Below are 22,148 nucleotides of genomic sequence, written 5' to 3' on the forward strand. Positions count from 1 at the left end.
GCTAACTCACCTGCCTATAAGCTTAATGAGTGGGAAAAGAGTTGAAGGCTTTTCTAATATATAGCAAAGTGATATATAAACCAGAATTTTTAATTATCTACTGTTAAAGTGACAGCAGTTAAGAAATTATACATGAAATTGGTGTTTTGTGTTGGCAAGAGTTATAGCATCTAAAACCGCCAAAGTACATTTTTGTTTTTGAGCAGCACACATTATACTTCTGACAAAACTAAACTTTAATTTACCTTTAAATTTGATTATAGTATTTAGAATCCTGTATTCTGAAATTAGTAGTGCTTTTGAAAAGATTTAGTGCTAGAAAATGATTGCTTTTGAGCTTTTAAAAAACAGACATGTTAACATTTATATTTCTGGTCTCTTTCATTCTTCCCTTATCTCCCAGGAAGGCATTCACAACCCTGGAATACCAGTGGATGTTTCTGCTTTAATAGAGTTAAATCAATTTGTTATTCAATACCTAGTCACCTTTGTATAAACACACATCAGAGAATTTCCATGAGGGTTGACAATGACCTCCTGGGTCAGTGATTGGAATTTGTTCAGTAAATGCTTTGCCTATTTTTCACTAGTTTTCACAGTTGATTAAAGACTAACATGCAATGTACAGCATATGCTCCCAAACAAGCAACCATTAATTAGCCATTATTAAATTCAGAGCAAGAAACCTTTATTGAGCATAGAATTTTTAAAGTTGGGAGAAACCTTAGAGATCTTCCTATATAATCTTCTCATTTTACTGATGCAGGAACCACCGTCCAGAGAGGCTGCTGGCCTCCTCAGGTTCACAAAATCACAACATCTGAAAGCAGCTCTTCCGTCTCTGACTCCAGTTATTTACCCCTTTTTCATTGCCTACAATTAATTTCAAAGACAATGTTTTAACCTTCTACTTTTCCATCTTCCCTAATGTTCATAGGTCCAGTGTATCATAAACATACTCTGTATCTGACTTTTAGACATTTACATTTTTAAAGTAGATAACATCAGTTGTGTGCATTTCTTGAAGATCCTGATTATTAAACGCATGTGCAAAAACTGAATAAATGTTTCGGTTCCTTTATATCATGAATACAAATATGGCTTGTATTTCTTTCCCTGGTAGATTTGTACCACTAAGCGATCAGAACAGAAAGCTTGTGGAGGCCATACAGCAAGGTAAATGGATTTATCACCTACAGTAGAATGGACTGGAGATTCCATCTGGCTGAGAGATTTGTTATCAGCCCATGTGTTTATTTTAGGTCACATTCTTGAGCTCCAGGAGTATGTGAAATATAAATATGCTTTGGATGAAGCTGATGAAAAAGGATGGTTTCCACTGCATGAAGCTGTTGTTCAACCCATTCAGCAGATACTTGAAGTTGTCTTGGATGGTAAGAAAATGTAGAATGCCTTTAACCAAACTGAAGCCCAAATGCAGATGTTCTGGAGTATTCCCAATGAACATAATAAGCAAAAAGAAAAAGTAGAATAAAAGGTGATTTGCAATTTGGAAAAGATAGTACTCATGCTTTAAACTGAGTACAAAATTAGCCTATTTTGTGGAGTTCAGGGTTTACCCTTTACATCTTTCTAAAAATATGACCCAGTTTGGTGGGAAGATGTGATTATCACCTAAAAGTTTATATACACCATTAATTAATTGATTTAAGTATAAAATATTTTGCTTTTCAAAGTCAGTTGTAAACTTTCATCTTGAACTGAGTTAATAGTTTCCAAAAGAGTATTATTTTGTACAAGTAATACTTACATTATCTGTCCTTATATTACATTACTTTTTTCATCATGCAAATATGAATAACTGTTGTGGTATATCTACACAGGGTTAAATATTATTAATAATTTCTACGTTCCAACAGTATTTTTCACATCCCAGCATCTTGTAAAACACTTTGAGAATGCCCTTCTTGTCAACCTTCAATGTTGCTTCCTAGTGCTGCTGTAAGAGATAATGATAGCTACTGGATAATTAACTATCCAGCTGGTCAGCCAGCTACAAAAAGTTAAAAATAGACAGATAGGATAGATAGTCAGATATAGAAGATGATGTTAAGCATGGTATTTCTTTTGTAACATATTCTGATAGGATGCATCATTGATCAAATACTTGTCATTCCCACAGGCACAGACTTCATTTGACAAAAAACAATTTCAGGTTCAATTTAAATAATAATACAAAGGATTAGGGAAGTTGTTTATAATTTATTAAGAAGTGAGAAGTCACAACCCATTATCTTTTTTTGTAAAAAACACCTTGAAACACAGATGTTGGTTTGCTAGCTGTCAACTTGATTAGCAAGCCCATGCTCATCTATTTCTACTCACCATCATTTGCTAGACTTTAATCATTTCTCTTTTTAGTCTTCTTTTTTTCGTCAATTGACTTTGTCCCATCTAGTGTAGATGGTATTGCATCATTCTGTTCTATATGACATCCTTTAAGTAAAGACTTTTAATTTTCCACATGCTTTCATATCTCAGCATCTTATAAGACGCTCTGGGAGTTCAAGACCTCTGATGGAGAAACACCTTTGACTTTGGCAGTCAAAGCTGGTCTGGTGGAAAATGTAAGAACTTTACTAGAGAAAGGAGTGTGGCCAAACACCAAAAATGACAAAGGAGAGACGCCCCTTCTGCTTGGTAAATGACCTATTTTTCCTAGAACTTTTATAATTTGAGACAAATAATATTTATTCAGTATTTAATGTATTGGCTAAAATTATGTGACCTCATCTGTTTCCACTCTCTGACGTCCTTTCCTAACCCCCATCTCACCTGCCATATGATTTTGTTTTCTTGTCCCACCAGGAGGTGAAATGTGAAAGCTCTTTCAGCACCAGTTAATCAGCACCAGTTAATCAGAAACTCCTCTAATGAGGAGTTTTATGAGCCCAGGAGTGTCAGTTTTGAAGGAATAGTTTCTAAGTGGGGTCCGGCCTGTAAGGGATATTGCATTTGTGATCTGTAGCTTAATCAAAGAGGCAGAAAGGGGACTCCAGAGAGAGACATGAGGTACAGAGCAGAATGATGAAACCAAATTTGAAGGCAGGAGATCCAGCAGATTCTGAGCACACAAGTGTGTCCCTGGGGTCACCACTGCAACACATCAAGGGAATGATTGTAAGCATGAAGATGTTGTTTATCTATACACAGCTTCTTCTCAGGCTTGTATATCCTGCTGTTTGTTGACCAATAAGTATTGGCACGTCTATTTGCAGTAGCAGAGTGAGATGAGATTAACTATAGATGACCACAGATAACCTTTCTTTCTCTCAGGGACATAGGTCCAACTCTCACATCCATACATGACTACTGGAAAAGCCATAGCTTTGACTAGACAGACTTTTGTTGGCAAAGTAATGTCTCTGCTTTTTAACATGCTGTCTAGGTTTGTCATAACTTTTCTTCCAAGGAGCAAGCGTGTTTTAATTTCATGGCTGCAGTCACCATCTGCAGTGATTTTGGACCTCTAAAAATAAAGTCTCTCACCATTTCCATTGTTTTCCCATCTATTTGTCATGAAGTGGTGGGACCAGATGCCATGATCTTAGTTTTCTGAATGTTGAGCTTTAAGCCGACTTTCTCACTCTCCTCTTTCACTTTCATCAAGAGGCTTTTTAGTTCTTCTTCACTTTTAACCGTAAGGGTGGTATCATCTGCATATCTGAGGTTATTTCTATTTCTCCCAGCAATCTTGATTCCAGATGGTACTTCATCCAGCCTGGCATTTTTCATGATGTACTCTGCATATAAGTTAAATAAGTAGGGTGACAATATACAGCCTTGACATACTCCTTTCCCAATTTGGAACCAGTCTATTATTCCATGTCCAATTCTAACTGTTGTTTCTGACTTGCATACAGATTTCTCAGGAGGCAGATCAGGTGGTCTGGTATTCCCATCTCTTTAAGAATTTTCCACAGTTTGTTGTGATCTACACAGTCAAAGGCTTTTGCATAGTCAATAAAGTCAATAGAGAAAAATATTAATATGTAAACTTCTGCCACATGGTAGATGCTCAGGAAAGGAGAGATGTTATGAAATAATGCATGTGTGGCAGGAGGAGGGGAAGCAGCCCTGAGATTTTTCACCAGCCATTCAAGCCATTCAGTTCAGTTAAGTTGCCCAGTCATGACCAACTCTTTGCGACCCCATGGACTGCAGCACACCAGGCCTCCCTGTCCATCACCAACTCCCAGAGGTTACTCAAACTCATGTCCATTGAGTTGGTGATGCCATCCAACCATCTCATCCTCTGTCATCCCCTTCTCCTCCTGCCTTAAATCTTTCCCAGCATCAGGGTCTTTTCAAACGAGTCAGTTCTTTGCATCAGGTAGCCAAAGTATTAGAGTTCCAGCTTCAGCATCAGTCCTTATGAATATTCAGAGATCCCAGAGGAAGCCAATAAAGCATCGTGAGCTGTGGTCACAGTGAGTCAACACTACCCCAGTGCCTGTCCACAGGGAAATCTCTAGAATTTTAAGAACAGCCTGAATATTGTTAACAGAAAACTTAGATAATTCAAACATCAGTAAAATATTTACAGTTGACAACATTAATTCAGCAACATCAATGCACCCAACATTTATCTAGTTCAGTTCAGTTCAGTCGCTCAGTTGTGTCCGACTGTTTGCTACCCCATGGACTGCAGAACACCAGGCCTTCCTGTCCATCACCGACTCCCAGAGTTGACCCAAACTCGTGTCCATTGAGTTGGTGATGCCATCCAGCCATCTCATCCTCTGTCATCCCCTTCTCCTGCCCTCAATCTTTCCCAGCATCATGGTCTTTTCAAGTGAGTCAGCTCTTCACAGCAGGTGGCCAAAGTATTGGAGTTTCAGCTTCAGCCTCAGTCCTTCCAGTGAACACCCAGAACTGATCTCCTTTAGGATGGACTGGTTGGATCTCCTTGCAGTCTCATGATGTTCTCTTTATATAAGTTAAATAAGTCTCTTTATATAAGTTATATAAGTCTCATGATGTTCTCTTTATATAAGTTAAATAAGCAGGGTGACAATATACAGCCTTGACGTACTCCTTTCCTGATTTGGAACCAGTCTAGAAGTCACAGTAAACCAGATTCTATGCTGAATAGCACAGTACAAATGGAATGATCATCTTTCAAAGAATCTAGTGAGAGCCTAGATATAATCGAAATAGAAAACAAGTATTAATAAATGCTATAACAAAGGTGTATATCCAAAGTAAATTGGGGAAATAAGAGAGCAGTGGAATCTGTGAAACTTCCAAGGAAATAGTTGTGACTCATGGGACACAGAGGGGATCAACAACAGGCCTTTGCCCCTGCACATAAATGTTAAATGAATAGTGTTATCACATCTCGGGAGCGTTCTGCTCTGATTTCTTCTTTACTCTTGCCCTATGTGGCAGCTTTTAGCCTTCTCCAATTCAGATTAAATTGGAAAAACTAATTATTATAGTCAGGGTACAGGTAAAGCGTCCATAACAAAACCAGCAAACAAACACAGATACATAAAACAAACAAACCGCAATGACTTCGAAAAGAAAGTTCATTCCTCTCTCGCACAACAATTCAGAAGTGAGTGTAGATATCTGATTTGTGATGATCTTATAGTTACTAAGTGTTTTTTGCACACAGACTTCTTCTCAGCCCATCCCTCTAAAGTTGGTGTCACCTTCCTCCAGTAGGACAGTCACATGATTGTCCTGACCAGAGGGTCCCAGCGTGCAGAGGAAGCCAAGGGAACAGTCTGGTACAACAGCTCAGCTCCTCTGCTTTCCACTTTCCCAGAACATGGTGCCATTCACAGCTCAGTTAATTTTACTTTATTTTCTTTCTCACAAATCGGTATATATCCTCTTTACTCCATCTCCTCTCTCAGTCTTCCAATCCTTCTCTAGGTACTGCAGAAGAAAATCTCTATTGGTATGTCATATGAGTCAGATTATCACTGAAGATATTAAGTAAATTATATGGGCAAAACTCATGAAGAGTAGGACATGACTGAGCGACTGAACTGGAACTGGATGGGCAAAACACATATATCCAGAAAGAAAATTACAAAATTTTTTTTAAAGAAAGAAAGTGCCAGCAAACTATAAGGTGTTCAAAAGTGCCTATAACTTATGCAAAATACCCCCTTAAATTCCTTAACTCTTCACCTGAGGCTTGCTGTCCTCTAAGCATATAACGATACATATATTATGTGAAATGTATTCTTTACTTCATAAATTATTTAATTTGTATTTTACTCAGTTACATTTCACACATACTGTACCTTGTTAGTTTTCAGTATTTAGCCAATTATTGGTTAAGGATGTCTTCATGGTTTAGCTTGGAAGAGGGGTTCCCCACGATTTTCATTATTATTTCTATGAGAAATAAAATATATTTTTAGTTCCAAAAGCTGAACTACAAGTAAAGTTTTATTTTTTTTAGTTATTTCAAGTTGAATATGGCTTATATATGCTGTAATTTTCTTGAAGAAAGGCTAGTATCTCTAATCAACATGTTCCCTGAGTCAGACAAAAGGAAAACAGATCATAAAAGAAGAGATTCATTATTTTATTACATTTTTTTTTCTAATTAGAAAAAATGGAATAGGAGCAAGAAGATAAATGAGGGCACATTATCTCTTATTTCATTTAAGTTATCGATGTTTGCTTCGCAAGAGCACCAGCTAGGATGAGGTAATTCACTGTAATTAGAGCTGCCAGTGGCAGGTGGGTGATTCAGAGAAAGGCATTTGTCAACAGATTGTGCTTCAGACAGTGAGCAGGAGAAAAACTGAAATTGCTGCAGTGATGGCTTGCTTGCCTCCTAGTGAAATAGACAATTTGTCCTCATCCTCTTTTTCTGCCTTTTGGAGCCATCTCTCTTGCCTTGGCCTCAGAGCCTTTCCACCTTCAGCTTCTTACCTGCTCAAGATGTTCCGTGTGCCCCCATATCCCCTTCTGTCTTTCCCAGCAAAGGCCCAGTCTTTGAATCTTTATTCAAACAGAAAGCAGTATCGCCTTCACTCCCCAGGCTTCAAATTCCCCAAGTGAGAACCATGTCTGTCTTTTTCCTGCTGCTCGCTGTACCTAACAAGTGACTCAAACAGTAAAGAATCTGCCTGCAATGCAGGAGACCTGGGTTCAATCCCTGGGATAGGAAGATTCCCTGGAGGAAGGCATGGCTACCCACTCCAGTATTCTTGCCTGGAGAATCCCCATGGACAGAGGAGCCTAGTGGGCTACAGTCTACGGGGTCACAAAGAGTCAGACACGACTGAATGACTAACATTTACATATAGCCAGCACATATTAACTGAATGAAAGAATGAACAAATGAATAAGTGTTAGAGAGTAACCTTCATCCTGCTGTTTTTCTTATTAAGATTTTACATACTGATAAGAGGGAAATGCATGACACCTTAGAGAAGTATTTATATCTAACCTGGGAGAATCCATTAACAATCAGAAAGAGAAAAAGACTTAACAGTGTAATTTCAGCTACTAGAAAAAGAAGAGAGGGAGAGAGACATCTGATTTATTGAACCTCAGAAAACATGGTACATCAGCTGTCATGTACTTCACCTGTAAGAAGAACAACTGACCTACCTGGATTCTAAACATTCCTATTGCTAACATCTCATAAGAGTATGGGAAAGAAATGTTCATTTAATATTTCCTACTTTGGTGGGAAAAAACTCTCTCTACAGGGAGAAAAACTTGATAAACACTATCTGCACAGGTGACTCCATGATCCTAGAAGTGAGGAAATCATAATAATAATAATGGTTATCATTTATCGAGCTCCTACTGTATACTAAGCATTTTACATACATTATTTAATTTATTTAACTGATACAAAAGTTGATATTATTTTCATCTCAGGGATGGAGTGGAAGTTTAGAAAGAGGACACAAAGTATCCTAACTCAGTGACATGCATCCTGTTTTCCACGAAACTCTTACCCCTGCTCAGGTCAGGGTCTTAAAGAAAAGGCAGTATCATCTTATATGCTTACATTCCTTGAGAGAAACCAGTTATGAGAAACAGAGGGGTATGGAAAATACAAGAAAAGGTGTCACTAATATCTCTCTTGATATTAAATCTGGTAATTAGTGTAGTGCCATGTAAGGGATTTATGTTATATGCCTCCTGTTGACTGTTCTTTTTAAAAATCACCTTCAAGCTATTAAAAGAGGCTCCTATGACATGGTGTCTGCTCTGCTTAAACACAACACCAGTCTTGACCAGCCCTGTGTGAAGCGATGGTCAGCAATGCATGAAGCAGCCAAACAAGGCCACAAAGACATCATAGCTCTGCTACTAAACAATGGAGGCAATGTCCACCTAAAAGACGGATTTGGAGTGACCCCGTTAGGTGTTGCGGCCGAGTATGGTCACTGTGATGTGTTGGAACATCTGATCCACAAAGGTACGTGGAAAGGAATTACATGTTGCTGATGTTTCTCCTGCGCTTCCCAGGTGGTTCAGTGGTAAAGAATCTGCTTGCCAATGCAGGAAACACAGGTTCGATCCCTGGGTCAGAAGATCTCCTGGAGGAGGAAATGGCAACCCTCTCCAGCATTCTTGCCTGGGAAATCCCATGGACAGAGGAGCCTGGCGGGCTACCATCCATGGGGTTGCAGAGTCGGACATGACTGAGCGACTGAGCACAAGCAGTGTTTCTCCTGCCTCTCAGATCTCCTTTTCTCCATCTGTCTCATTTCAGAGACAGACCTCACTGCCTCCTCTTCCTCTCCTGAATGTATCTGGGCATCAGATTTTTACTCCATCCCTCAATAAGCCCCGCAATAGGCCCCTATTGCACAACTCACTTGAATCCTATGCATGGGGACCTACAAATCTGAGTGCCCGGCCCTGATGGCTATCTCTGCTGTTGCTGCTAAGTTGCTTCAGTCGTGTCTGACTCTGTGCGACCTCGTAGATGGCAGCCCACCAGGCTCCCCCGTCCCTGGGATTCTCCAGGCAAGAACACTGGAGTGGGTTGCCATTTCCTTCTCCAATGCATGAAAGTGAAAAGTGAAAGTGAAGTCGCTCAGTCGTGTCCAACTCTTCCCGACCCCGTGGACTACAACCCACCAGGCTCCTCCGCCCATGGGACTTTCCAGGCAAGAGTATTGGAGTGGGTTGCCTAGGACCACATTATTCTCAAGGATCCTCTGTAGGGAAAAGATAACATTTTTGAAATTCCCCCACAATGCAACTCATTTAATTATCAAATAAGCCATATGAAATAAGCTATATTACTGTAGTTTACAGATAAGGAGTTGGAAATTCATGGAAGTAAGTAGCTTGCCCCAAACTCTCACAGTCAGCAACAAAGCCATAATTCAAACAGACCACTTTCCCCTACATCATGCCTTCTGGTCCTCATGACATTTGAATATTACACAATTTGTGTTCTTTGATGATATTTTGTGTCATTCTCCCTCTGAGCCATTTAAGATAGTCAGGCTTATTCATCTTAGGATCTTCTGCTGGATCATGCATGGTGTTTGCACATAGAAGACAGTTGATAAAGATTTGTTGAAATGAGACAGAGCATTAACTTTGTCTTTAAAAGTCTAACTAGACCTTTTTTAGGGAGCATTTTCCTATCATGAAAATTGACTTGATTTCTCAGATGTCAGTGAGGGAAAGATTTTCTAATTGAATGAAACATGCTTCATGATTGCTTATTGAAAAGGCTAAGAACACAGATGTTCTTAATTCTGTATTTTTAAGTCCTAACCAGAAAGGAAAACCACAGGTTATTTTTAAGGAGATGATCTTGACGTCTGCCCAGTGATCACTCTGCTGCATGTCTTATACTGCCAGGAGGTGACGTGCTTGCTTTGGCGGATGACGGTGCATCGGTGTTGTTTGAGGCAGCAGGAGGGGGCAATCCTGACTGCATCTCCCTCCTGCTGGAATATGGAGGAAGTGGAAACATACCTAACAGAGCAGGGCACCTTCCTATACACCGAGCTGCCTATGAGGGACATTACCTGTGAGTAATAAACCATAGCGTTATCACTTCAAGTTGAAAACACAAACTTGTATATATGGTATTATCTTAAATATGTCTCCCAACATCCAAAAAGAAAAAGGCAAAATGTTCACAAGTTTTGTATATCTATGTGTTTGATTTTCCCCTTCTTTTTATATTCTTATACCTTAAAAAATTTCCACATTGAATTTATACTGCTTGTCAAATGAAAAGATATTTTCCTTTAGAAGAAAGTTATAAGTGAGACTTCTGCACACGCCACCCAAATGTGCCTTTTTTAAAAAAAATCTGTTTAACAGAAGGCTACAGGGCTTCTAAAAATTTTGCCCTTGGCAAAGGATTGAAATTTGTAATACTCCAATTTTTATCAACATAAACAGATATTATAATATAAAATATATCCTTGAATAGAAAAGTATCATTATAAATTTAGGTTTCTTTAATAAAATGGTCAGATATATTTTAAAATCACAAAATGTGCCACAACCAACACACCAATAGAAATCTATAATCATAATAAACTACCCACCTTGAAAGGATGGTTTTTGGCAATTAAATGTATTTCATAAATTCAAAACCTTTGAAATCATTAGGCTTCATCACTTTCAGTGGTGACATTGGCTAAGTTAAGTGGCTAATGACAAGTAATTGATGCGAAGTGACATGTTGTTAAAGTTTACCTGGATTTACTCCCAGTGTTCATAAATTCACACCTGGTAGCTCTGAATTAGGCACAAGAGATCAAGTTCTCCTTGCCTGTGGCTCTCATACATGCCCAATTCATCAGTCAAGTGTGAAATTCACAGCTATTTGTCACAGGTTCTTAGTAATACAAGCTGTGGTTAGTTATCTCAATTGAATTCATGTAAGACTGATGGAACAATAAAGACCCTTCTTGTTGCTAATAATTCAGGTTCAAGTAAGTAGAGAGGATATACATGGACAATACTAAAGCATAGATTGTTCATGGAGCAGTGAAGCGGAATAACAAGAATTCAAGAGGCCTAAATTCTAGTCATTACTCTTCTGCATCTGTGTGACCTTGGACAAGTCATTTCGCTTCTCAAGTCTTCATATGGCTTTGCTGGTAATAAAAGGGCTGGACTCAGTGATGCCCAAGGTGACTTCCAGCTCTAATTTCCTGTGACTCCATGGTTCTGATTAAGTCAACAGTATGAAGCATTCATCTGTGAGATTGAATGGACCTACTTTTCTGTTATATTTTCTTCATTAAGTAGCCCTGGTTGATTATAGATAATATGTTGTTCAGAGAATAATTGAAAAATGGGGAGGGTTCCTGAAGAATCACAATTCTAGAACCAAATATATAAGATCTAGTAGGTTCCCCAGGAATATTTAGACTGGGAAGCTAAATCAAAACTAAACTGGATAGTACTAAGTCAATGGACAGAGACTGAATATTTTTGTGTAAGGTTATCTAGAGAAAATAAAGGAAACTAATCAAATTGTGTTCACTTGTCCAGCATGGAAGCTGGTTTATTTCATTTCTTGATTTTCTTCCTGCCATGTGGATATTCGATTCTTTTTTTTTTTTTTTTTAGTGCACTGAAATATCTTATTCCAGTAACATCCAAACATGCAATCCAGAAAAGTGGGCTAACACCAATTCACTCAGCAGCAGATGGACAAAATGCACAGTGCCTAGAACTGCTTATTGAAAATGGCTTTGATGTCAACAGCCTGCTTGCTGACCACATTTCTGAGAGCTATGATGACGAACGGAAGACTGCGCTCTATTTTGCTGTTTGCAATAATGATATCCTTTGCACAGAAATCCTCCTGGCTGCAGGTGCAGACCCAAACCTAGATCCCCTCAACTGTCTACTGGTGGCAGTGAGGGCCAATAATCATGAAATTGTCCGGCTGCTTCTTGCCCATGGAGCTAATGTCAATTGTTACTTCATGCATGTGAATGACACTCGTTTCCCCAGTGCCATACAGTATGCCCTAAATGACGAGGTAATGCTCAGGCTGTTGCTGAATAATGGCTATCAGGTGGAGATGTGCTTTGAATGCATGCATGGGGACATCTTTGGAAACTCGTTTGTGTGGTCGGAGATAGAGGAAGAGGTACTGCCGGGATGGACATCTTGTGTCATAAAAGATAACCCGGTGAGTTACACCCTTCTCTTCTTCGTATTGGGTCAGCATCATAATTTTGCTCATTTAGGGATGTTCCAAGAAAAGAAAAACAAACTCCAACTTTTATATTTTTCTTCTTCTTGTGTTTTTGTTTGCAATGAGATGGGGAAATAAGCATAAAACTAGGCCCCCAAAAGTATAGTTTTCTTGAATTGGAAACCAAATGTTGAATAATTTGGAAAATGTATGCAATTAATAACTCATGCTTATTTGGTGGAATTTGGGGGCTAGAAACACAGTAAGAAGAATCATGGAAAATAGCATGGTTCTTCCACATTATGCTGAGTACTGTCACATCAGAGCCACACATGCTCCAGGGCTCATTGTTTCACAGAAACAAACAAATCATTTACTTTGCTTTTTTGGTTCATAACAAGAAGGGTACTTTTATTTCATGTAAAAAGGCAAAGGTAGTAATTTGTCAGAACAAAATTTTTTATGAATATAGTATATTAAAATTGCTACTAACTTCAATTTTATTACTTCTCTCAGTTCTGTGAGTTTATTACAGTCCCCTGGATGAAGCACTTGGTAGGCAGTGTTATTCGTGTATTAATAGATTACATGGATTATATCCCTCTGTGTGCTAAACTGAAATCTGCACTAGAAGTACAGAGAGAATGGCCAGAAATCCGTCAAATACTAGGTAAAAGCAAAAGTTTTTCCTACAAAATTTTTTATGGAGAATGTATATAGGAAAAATTTCTTAATGTCAGTTTTGATACTTTTTCAGTGCTACCTTATATTCAGATTTATCTGTTTTCTCAAATCATCCTTAATAGTTCCTCTGATAGAAGATACTTTTTGCTTTTTCTTGACACTTTCCAACTGTTTAATTGTATAATGAACAATACCATAACTATATCAACATTCTGAATAGAACTCACTTTTTAAAAGTTAACTTCTATAATATCATAAAGTATAGGATTCTGCATGTGGGCAGGGATCCGTTTTGTTTATTTTTGTACTCTCAGGGCTTAGCATAATGCCTCATAAGCAGTAGATACTCAATACTAAATAAATGAATGAATGGAATGAATTAAAATATCCTTTTTGATCTAGTCTCTCTGGGTCTTTACTGACAAATTCCTACTATTAAAAGTATGTTTTACAGGCAGGCCATTTTGTATTTTCTAGGTTAAAGCTTAGTTATAATCATAAAAGTGAGTCATATTATGAAAGTTTCAATAAAATACATCTAAAATTACTCCAAATACATATAACAACCAGAAAAAAAATTATAAATTGGGAATGTTTTCTCTTTCAAAATATGAGTTTGGAAAAATGTACTTTCAAAACCTACTTGGACAATTTCATGGAGGCTAAAGAAGCATCCTAGAACCTGACAATATATTTAAATATTCTGGCACTCTTAATACACCTAAATCAATCTTCAATGGTATAACAAAACCACAACATCCCATTCTTTAAGATCAAGCAAATTTTATGCAAATTAGTAGATGATATTTTATAGTCAAAAAGATGAAATTGAAATGTTTACCTGATTTACATACCATATTTGTTAGATATAAAGTTCTATAAAAAGAAATGTTCATCTAAGCACTTAGTTTCAATCAGAGTCTCAGACATTAAAGTATATAATCTGAATTTGGACTGTTCTGACCATGGTAGCAAGAGACGGAAGTTGGCAAAAACAGTGGAGATTTGATTGGCTAGAAAGAGTGTTAGTTCAGCTGAACACACATTAGGTGGTAAGCTTGGGTTTTCCTCACGTGGCTCTTCCATTGGAATGAGTTCTATGCTAGAATAGACTTTGTGGCAACTAAAACAGGAATCTCAGAGAATCTAGTGAATGATGGAGCTTAGAAATTGACCTCTGGGGTCAGATAGGTCTGAAATAGGATGGAATATTGTTCTTGCCCTGGTATAGCATTGCTGATCCACATAGTGCACAGGTCATTCAGGGCTGATATTTTCATGGAAACAAGCAACAATTTATTCTATCATTTTTGTTTCATTCAGGAAAGGGGATTTTTTTTAACGTTTAATTTCCTATAAGAAAACCAAGCTAGTCATACTGGTTGTGTGACTTTGAGGATGGTTACTTATTCTTTTTATATCAAGGTTTTCCCACTGAAGAATGGGCTTGCATAGTATTTACCTCTTAAGGTTGTTGTGGGAATTTAAAGAGATGTCACATGTAAGGTGTTTAGCATAATGCCTACAGCATTAAAAACACTTAGTAAATTTACCTATTTTAAAGACTAAATTATTAGTATTTTTATGTTATTTTTATTACATGGTAAGGTTATATGAAGTATCTGAAATGTGTATGTAAGCATGTCATGAATCCCCACAGCTTGAAGAGTTAGGTATTATCATTGCTAATTTTTAAAAATTAAAAACTAAGGCTAAAGGGGGTTTACATAATAGCCTGGACTCTATAAATTCTTGAAGCTAGTTACCCTTCTGAACAAAAGCCCAACTTAGGAGTGAAGTCCAAATGAAGCAGGACAGATGAAGACAGCATTTTGGATCTTAAAGATTAACTGAAAGAAAGAGAAGGGGATGGAGAGAAGGACCAACAGATTAAAAGAATTAAAAAGAACACATCAAACTAAAAAAAAAAAAAATACTGTCAATACTAGTTTAGGGATAGCACACGAAGATAATGAAGCTGTAAAGAAAGTGATTACTATAAACGTCTGAAGAGTAGTTTCTTACAGGGAATGAAGTTTGGACGGATTGTGGAGGGAATTCTGGGATGACTGGGGAAGTCCTATTCATGACCTAGGAGAGGTTTGCAGATGTTCACCTGATAATCACTTAAGAAACCATATGTACAGTTGCTTTATCTATATTTTACAATGAAAGAGTTAAAATATTTTGGAGATTGTAAAGGAAAAAACCATGAGGCTTATATAAATTATTTCCCAAAGTTACAGACAGAAAAATAACAAAACAAGGATTTGAACTCTAGTCCATCTCATTTAAACATAGGCTCTTTCTCCAATACTACTGTACTTCCTGTCATAGAACAGATTTTCCTTCTAATTAGTAATACATTGTCCATGTGTTTGTATTGGAAAAGAATTACAAATTCCTGTGACTTTAGAAAAGAAATCCAAGTAAGAATAAGACCAGAAAGTTTTCTAGTTGTTTCAGACACATCATTGCGACTAGAGTGTAGTCAGTTGACTGCTATGAATGTAGTTAACCACTGGATGTCAGGATTTCTCCAGGTATATGTAGGGCAGAGTTTTTGTTAGAGGAAAAAATAAATTTTTTTAAAGATGGGTTTATTCTATCTATTTTAGTAATGATAACTTTGCCTCAATAGTTTTTGAAAAACAGTCTTAATTTTTTCAAAATAACTTGAGTATTTATAATTGCAAATATAACAAAAAATATGATCTCTTTGATTATTAAATTGAGTGATCGTTCACAAAAGATTACAATGTACCAAACACTTTTGTAATGCTTTACGTGAATTAATTTGTTCCATATTTAAACAGCCCTATGAGGTAAGTCCCATTGTGATCCACATTTCCCAGGTGAGAATGCTGAGATCATAGGGGTTAAGTAACTTGTCCAGGATAACACAAATACTATTTAAGTGGCAGAGACATGATTTTAATCCAAGCCGACTGAGTCCAGAGCTTACCTCTAAGCCTGTGGGCAATGCTGCCTTTTCACTCACTCCTTTGCTGGATTAATATTTCGGTACTGTAATTATACTAAAGATAAAGTTACTAGAGATAAAGTAAGAGTTGAAAAGAAAGACTAACATCAGTTATTTGAACATTAGCAGATTTTTTGAAAAATATAAAATTTTTAGGTGTCATACACTGAACCAAACCTAAGATTGAATCATGGACATATGGAATCAGTTGTATCAGATGTTTCACAGATAACTATTCATCAGAAAGATGGTAGGAGAGAACAGAAGCGAAGGAATATATCTCTAAAATACTCAGTTCTAAAAAATAAATAGTAGGAGATATGAGCATTTGCTTTCTTTAATCAAGTCCATTCATTCATTTAACATATTCTGTACTTCCCTGATGGTCCAGTGATTAAGATTCCACTCCATGCTCCCACTGCAGGGAGTCTGATCCCCAAGGGAGGAAGATCCCCCATGTCACATGGTGAGGTTAAAAACAAAAACAAAAAGCATATTCTAGTTGAACACTCTCTAGAAGTCAAGCTGTCTTTTTGACACAGAGGCACACTAAATGCCTACCTCCATGGAGCTTGCATTCTAGAGGAATGGTGTGGAATGCTTAATTGCAATTTGAATTTTACTTAGTCACCAGTTACTAATATGTGCATGCTTGTTTTTTAGAATGACACTTAGTATTGTTCTAAAACAGTCTGTATCTTATAGTTTCATTCATATTGTTTTTATTTTTTGCTTGTTTTTCCCATTCACTTTAGAGAATCCATGCTCATTAAAGCATTTATGTCGGTTAAAAATTCGAAGACTGATGGGGCTGCAGCGGCTCTGCCAGCCAACCTTGATGGAGAAGCTCTCTCTACCACCAACTATTCAAAGATACATATTATTTAAAGAGTATGACCTCTATGGACAAGAGCTAAATTTGCCATAATTTAAAATAATATTTTTAAATGTGACTTTAAAAATATGTTTAAATGAGATTCCCTCAGAGAATTTCTTGGAATCATGTTACATCCTGACATATACTTAAATCCATTGACAATTTTATAACTGGATCCTGGGTTCTTTGGGGAACACCATATTTCACATCTTTAAAGAACTTTACATTGTGATTTTTTTAAAGCAAGTTAATATTTTGCATTTGAATTTCTATTATCATCGCTTGCAACAAGTCTTCAAACTCTCCTATCAAGTGGCCCCTACAGTATCCATGAGCAAGTCTCTCCATTGTTCGTAAAACAAAGAATCACTTTCTCAAACCCCAGTTGCTGGCAAATTCTGTCCTTTCTCTTATTGCCACACTGTATAAAAGAGCTCCTCCCTGTCTCTTCAGACGCCCTCATTGTCATCTGACTTCTACTCCCTCCACTGCCCTTCCCAAGGTCCTTATCAACTTGTTTGTTGCTACTTTCCGTGAGCATCCTCCAGTCTTTGCAACTGATTGCTGCAGCATCTGACACTATTACCTAGTCTGCCTCCAGAAAATGATCTTCCCTTGGTTTTCCAGGTATCTTGCTCTCTTGGCCATCTTCCAACCCCTCTAACCACTCTGTCTCTGGCTTCTTTCTATGCTGTGCATCTCCTACCAACTCTTTAGTAACATATCTTAAGTTCTCTTTTTTTATGCTACGTTCAACAGGAAATTTCATCCATACCCATGGTTTTATTTACAACCTACATGTTTTTTGACTGTAAAATTTATATCTGAAGTTTAACTTTTTCTCTCATACACATGAGACCTGTGTAGACAATTGGCCTAAAGGACCTTTGAATACAAAGAATCCTCAAATTCAACATATCCTAAAGCAAACGTGCTGTCTTCCTCCACAAAAAAAAAAAAAAAAAAAAAAAGCCTCCTTCTCTTACTATCTCTAGCTCAATTATTCAGTCACTCAGTCATACCTGAATCTTTGTGACCCCATGGACTGCAGCACACCAGGCTTCCCTGTCCTGCACCAACTCCCAGAGCTTGCTCAAACTCATGTCCATTGAGTCGGTGATGCCATCCAACCATCTCGTCTTCTGTCATCCCCTTCTCCTCCTGCCTTCAATCTTGCCCAGCACCAGGGTCTTTTCAAGTGAGTCAGTTCTTTGCATCAGGTGGCCAAAGTATTGGAGCTTCAGCTTCTGCATCAGTCCTTCCAATGTATATTCAGGACTGATTTCCTTTAGAATTGACTGGTTTGATCTCCTTGCAGTCCAAGGGACTCTCATTAACCCAATTATTGATTCAGTTTCCCAAGTCAAAAGCTTGGACATAAAACTTGACCATCCCATTTTCCTTCTCCAAGTTTATTTCATGAAGTCATCTTCTTCTACTCAGTCTCACTGATTCAGCCTGAATACCAGCTCTTATCTCCTTTCTTCCTGGGATATTGCTGTGACAAACTGATCTTTCTCTCTGCTGTCTTGCCTCATCTAACCCATGTTCTACACATAATATCCCAGAGTGATCTTTTACAAATGTAAGCAAGTTTCACTCCCCTGCTTAAAATCATTCCCACTGCTCTTGGGATAAAGTCCAAAGTTCTCCATCCGCTCCAACTCCCTGCCTTCCTCTTAGCCTTATCTCTTGGTATTTCCCTTGTGCCATCTCTTTAAACATGTTAAATGCCCCTGATAAGTTAATGCTTTGAACAGTGATTTTATACATCACTGTGGTGGTGGTTTAGTCGCTAAATCATGTCCGACTCTGGCAATCCCATGGACTTTGGCCCACCAGGCTCCTCTGTCCATGAGGTTTTTCAGGCAAGAATACTGGAGTAGGTTACCATTTCCTTCTCCAGGAGATCTTCCCAAACCAGGGATAGAACCTGGGTCTCGTACACTGCAGGCAGATTCTTTACCAACTAGGCTACCTATACATCACTAGTTTCTGTTTTAAAAATAGGGCCATCTATTTTATATATACATATATAAAATCTATTATCATGGATATTTCATAAAAGAAGGGCCATTTTAGTGCCAGAAAATGGGGCTGCCTTAAACTTGATTATTAAAATTGAATTACTTTATCTTTGTAAAAACTTAACAGTTTGGTCTTCATTTCCACATTGATGAGTGAAAATTTCATTCTAGCCCAACAAGTCTCTGAGGTCTTTGGTTTGGGAACCACTGTTTTAAAAGAGACTCTATTTTCTTAGCTCTCAGGGTCTTTGTACGTTCTTCTCCTTCTGCCTGGAATCCTCTTTCCACCTCCTCCTTCCTCCCTCCACCCCTTATCCTACAGGTCTCAGTTTAGGTGTTCCTTCCTCTAGGATGGGAGGCCCTAGAACAGCACTTCTTGTGCCGTATTACAGAAACCTATGTTCCCATCGGTCTCTCCACTAGACTGTAAGCTCTGTGAGGGCAGGGTCTATGTCTGATTTGTTTTACAGTGTTTTCTTAGGGCCAAACACATTCCCTAGAGCATAGAGAGAATGCAAAAATTACTTGTTGAAACATTGAATGAGTGAATGTTATGTTATGTAAGATCCAGACAAAATTAATCAGTGACCTCATGGTAAAATGATAGTTCTGAATCTCTGAATTGGTTATATAGCTTTAATTATGTAATTACTTGGATTCATTCTTAGATTTTCTTATAATCATTTTTATCTTGAGTTATTGTATTCTTTCAATAGTATTATCTCACTAGTTTATGAGCTATACAAATTGTATTTAGCTCTAGCTATAAGTATGAAAAAACTGTATAATTAGACATATAGTTTTAATCACTTTTATTCCCTAAAGAATATATTTTCATATAGATTAAACTCTAATGTATTTAATTAGAACTATAATGTTTTGGGTATGGGATTTTGTGATTCTTCTGTTGCTCTCCTACTTGTGGCTAAAATGCATTGTTATCTATAATATTACTCTAAGTAGATTTTTTTTTTTTAAGATTTAAGTGTACCATATGATACTTCAGATATTAAATAAACTAAAACTTGGATATTTACTGTATTTTTGTATAAATACATTCAAGATACCTCAGATATTAAATAAACTCTAGTACACAAATTTTGACATTTTCTTTAGTGTGTTTTATGTAAATATATTCAAGAAACACTTGAATGAAAGGATATGAATTAATTGCACCTACTATGGGTTGAAAGTGGTTCTTTGGTACTTGTGAAGCAGGAGAAAAATATATTCTATGAAACTGAAACAATCACTATATTCAAAATGGACTCAACCTCTTTTTTATTACATGTTGAAATTTTCTAGCAGTGTTTTTGTTTTGGGATGAGCTGGATGGTAAGAGGATTATATTATATCTAATTAGAACTCTGTTTCTCCAAGAATATGTCACTTTATCTGGGAGGGCAACAGCTGCTTCTCTCCAGTGAGCTTCAGGAGAAGCCAAACATTCTACATGGTGCCTGTTTAACCACTATCATGTTTAATCAACATGATAGGGTTTTGATGACATCTTTCATGCTGCCAAGATGATCATAGCTGTTTTGGTAACTGTGGATTCTGTTTTGTACCATACAGAGACTCTGGTTGGGAAGAAGCAGATATGGCCTCTCATTTGAGTGAGGTTTGTTTAGTTTTTCAGTAGGTCATCTTTAAATACTATTTGCATTTCTGACTTACAATAATTTCATAAGCTCATTGAAACCATGTACCTCCTGAAGAATATGGGTTAATCATTGTAAATAGTCTCAGAACATGTTTCCAGGCATAAGTCAATGGTGCATAAGATATGACAATTGTGTAAATGTTGTACAGCAAATATTCTTAGGTAACACTTGCTTTGATGCAGGTTTTTGAAAAATCAGTGCATAAGGGTGAGACAGTATGGAAATTTCCAAAAAAAAGATGGAGTCTTTTATGACACAGCACATGAAACCCCACATCTGCTATTGCTTGATATAGTCCCGATCATCAAAAAGGAAGAAGGGCTTCTTAGGGGAGAGGATGTGTAGAAGGAAATAGACTTATTTGACCTCAGTGGCCTGTGTTGTGTAATCTCACGGAGTGCTAGAGATGTCTGGGGATTTGCTGTTTTCGGAAGGAGACAGTCTAGTAATTTGAATCTGGGCACTGGGAGTGCCTGAGTTCTAATGATGGATTGACCAGGGATTCCACCAGAGGCACTGGATGGGTGCTCATATTCTGTGTTTCAGATTCTAGTAGATGAGAGACAGTCATTTCTCTTTCTTTGGAAGTCTTTCATCCCAGGAGATTCCAATAAGATTTTAGATAAAACTCCTTGGAAGCAGACTGTAGTGTTGGATAAGGTAGAAAGTGTGGAGGGTGATAAATATGATACTTACTTGAGGATTGAGTGGGTGTGAGACAGCAGTATCTGGTTCTTTCTGTTTGAAGCAAAGCCTGTACTGGCTTCTCAAAAAAACTTTTTCATGCTTTGTGGAAGTCAAATAACCAGACATGACATTCAGTAGTCAGCATCTATGTTCCTGATTGTTCTAGTAGCCCCTCATGATCTAGTTATCCAAATTGGTTTAATATTGTTTCAGTGAAGCACCAGTTTTAATAATTTTTATCTGGAGGATAGAAATATTTGCTCAGGCTTTAACTCATTAGAAGCCTTTCAACTTGGACTCAACTGTGGCCCTAAGCCGCTTACTGGGGGACTGACCTTCAGAGTTGTCTGAGGTACCGAAGAGGCAAAAACTGAACCTGTGAGTTGGATGCCCTGATTAAATTTGAACTGCAACTATACTGAGTCCAACTTCATGATTGATTCTAGGATATCTGAAGACACTCTCTTCAATGGGAAACAAAGCCTTTTATTTGACAATCAAAAATACAGTTTAAAATACAAATAAATTTAAGAGAGAATCATTCAAAAATCTTTCTAAATAGCAGGGTTTGGTAAGGGAAAATGATGAGAACCCAATGACCATGGAAGGAAAAAGATAGTTACTTCCTACCTTCCTGCCATAGATCATTTGTTCTATGAATGTGGAAAGATTCTTGAGAGAAATATGGTTCATTTTAATATGTTCTAGCAGGACTACTTCAGTAACAATGCCCTTCCTTTGTCCTGTGTTTTACAGTTCACGAAGCATTTCTCATATGTCATCCCCCTTTGCTGTAGGAGCAGGACAGTGAAGGGGTTAATGAACTCTACTCTATAGATAAGGAAATCAGTTCTACAGTTAACTAAGATAGTAAATGCTGGGGCTAGGATGCAGTATAGGGCTTCTGATTGCAAATCCCATGTTGTTTTCACCACATCATTTTTAGTACGGATTAGGAGAGCATTCGGAGAGCAACCCAAAAGTGGAAGCAATCCAAATGTCCATCAACTGGTGAATGGATAAAGACAGTATGGCCAGTCTATACAATGGATTACTATTTGGCAACATACTACAACATGGA

At 37.5% G+C, this 22,148-nt stretch overlaps 1 protein-coding gene across 4 annotated transcripts in view; it reads left to right on the forward strand.

Annotated features, from left to right (window-relative positions):
* ASB15 (ankyrin repeat and SOCS box containing 15) overlaps positions 1 to 19,814 on the forward strand; it is a 53,897-nt gene extending 34,083 nt beyond the window's left edge. For 3 of the 4 annotated variants that reach the window (XM_024990475.2, XM_059885412.1, XM_024990474.2), the window contains 8 exons: positions 1,124 to 1,176; positions 1,263 to 1,394; positions 2,503 to 2,661; positions 8,183 to 8,428; positions 9,835 to 10,006; positions 11,569 to 12,139; positions 12,662 to 12,815; positions 16,568 to 19,814. In XM_024990475.2, coding sequence (XP_024846243.1) covers positions 1,124 to 1,176; positions 1,263 to 1,394; positions 2,503 to 2,661; positions 8,183 to 8,428; positions 9,835 to 10,006; positions 11,569 to 12,139; positions 12,662 to 12,815; positions 16,568 to 16,740 — 1,660 coding nt within the window. In that variant the 3' untranslated portion in view covers positions 16,741 to 19,814. 4 annotated transcript variants of the gene reach the window in all.
* The last annotated feature ends 2,334 nt before the right edge of the window (positions 19,815 to 22,148 follow it).

Source organism: Bos taurus, chromosome 4 (genome assembly GCF_002263795.3).
Source record: "Bos taurus isolate L1 Dominette 01449 registration number 42190680 breed Hereford chromosome 4, ARS-UCD2.0, whole genome shotgun sequence".
Classification (NCBI taxonomy): Eukaryota; Metazoa; Chordata; class Mammalia; order Artiodactyla; family Bovidae; genus Bos; species Bos taurus.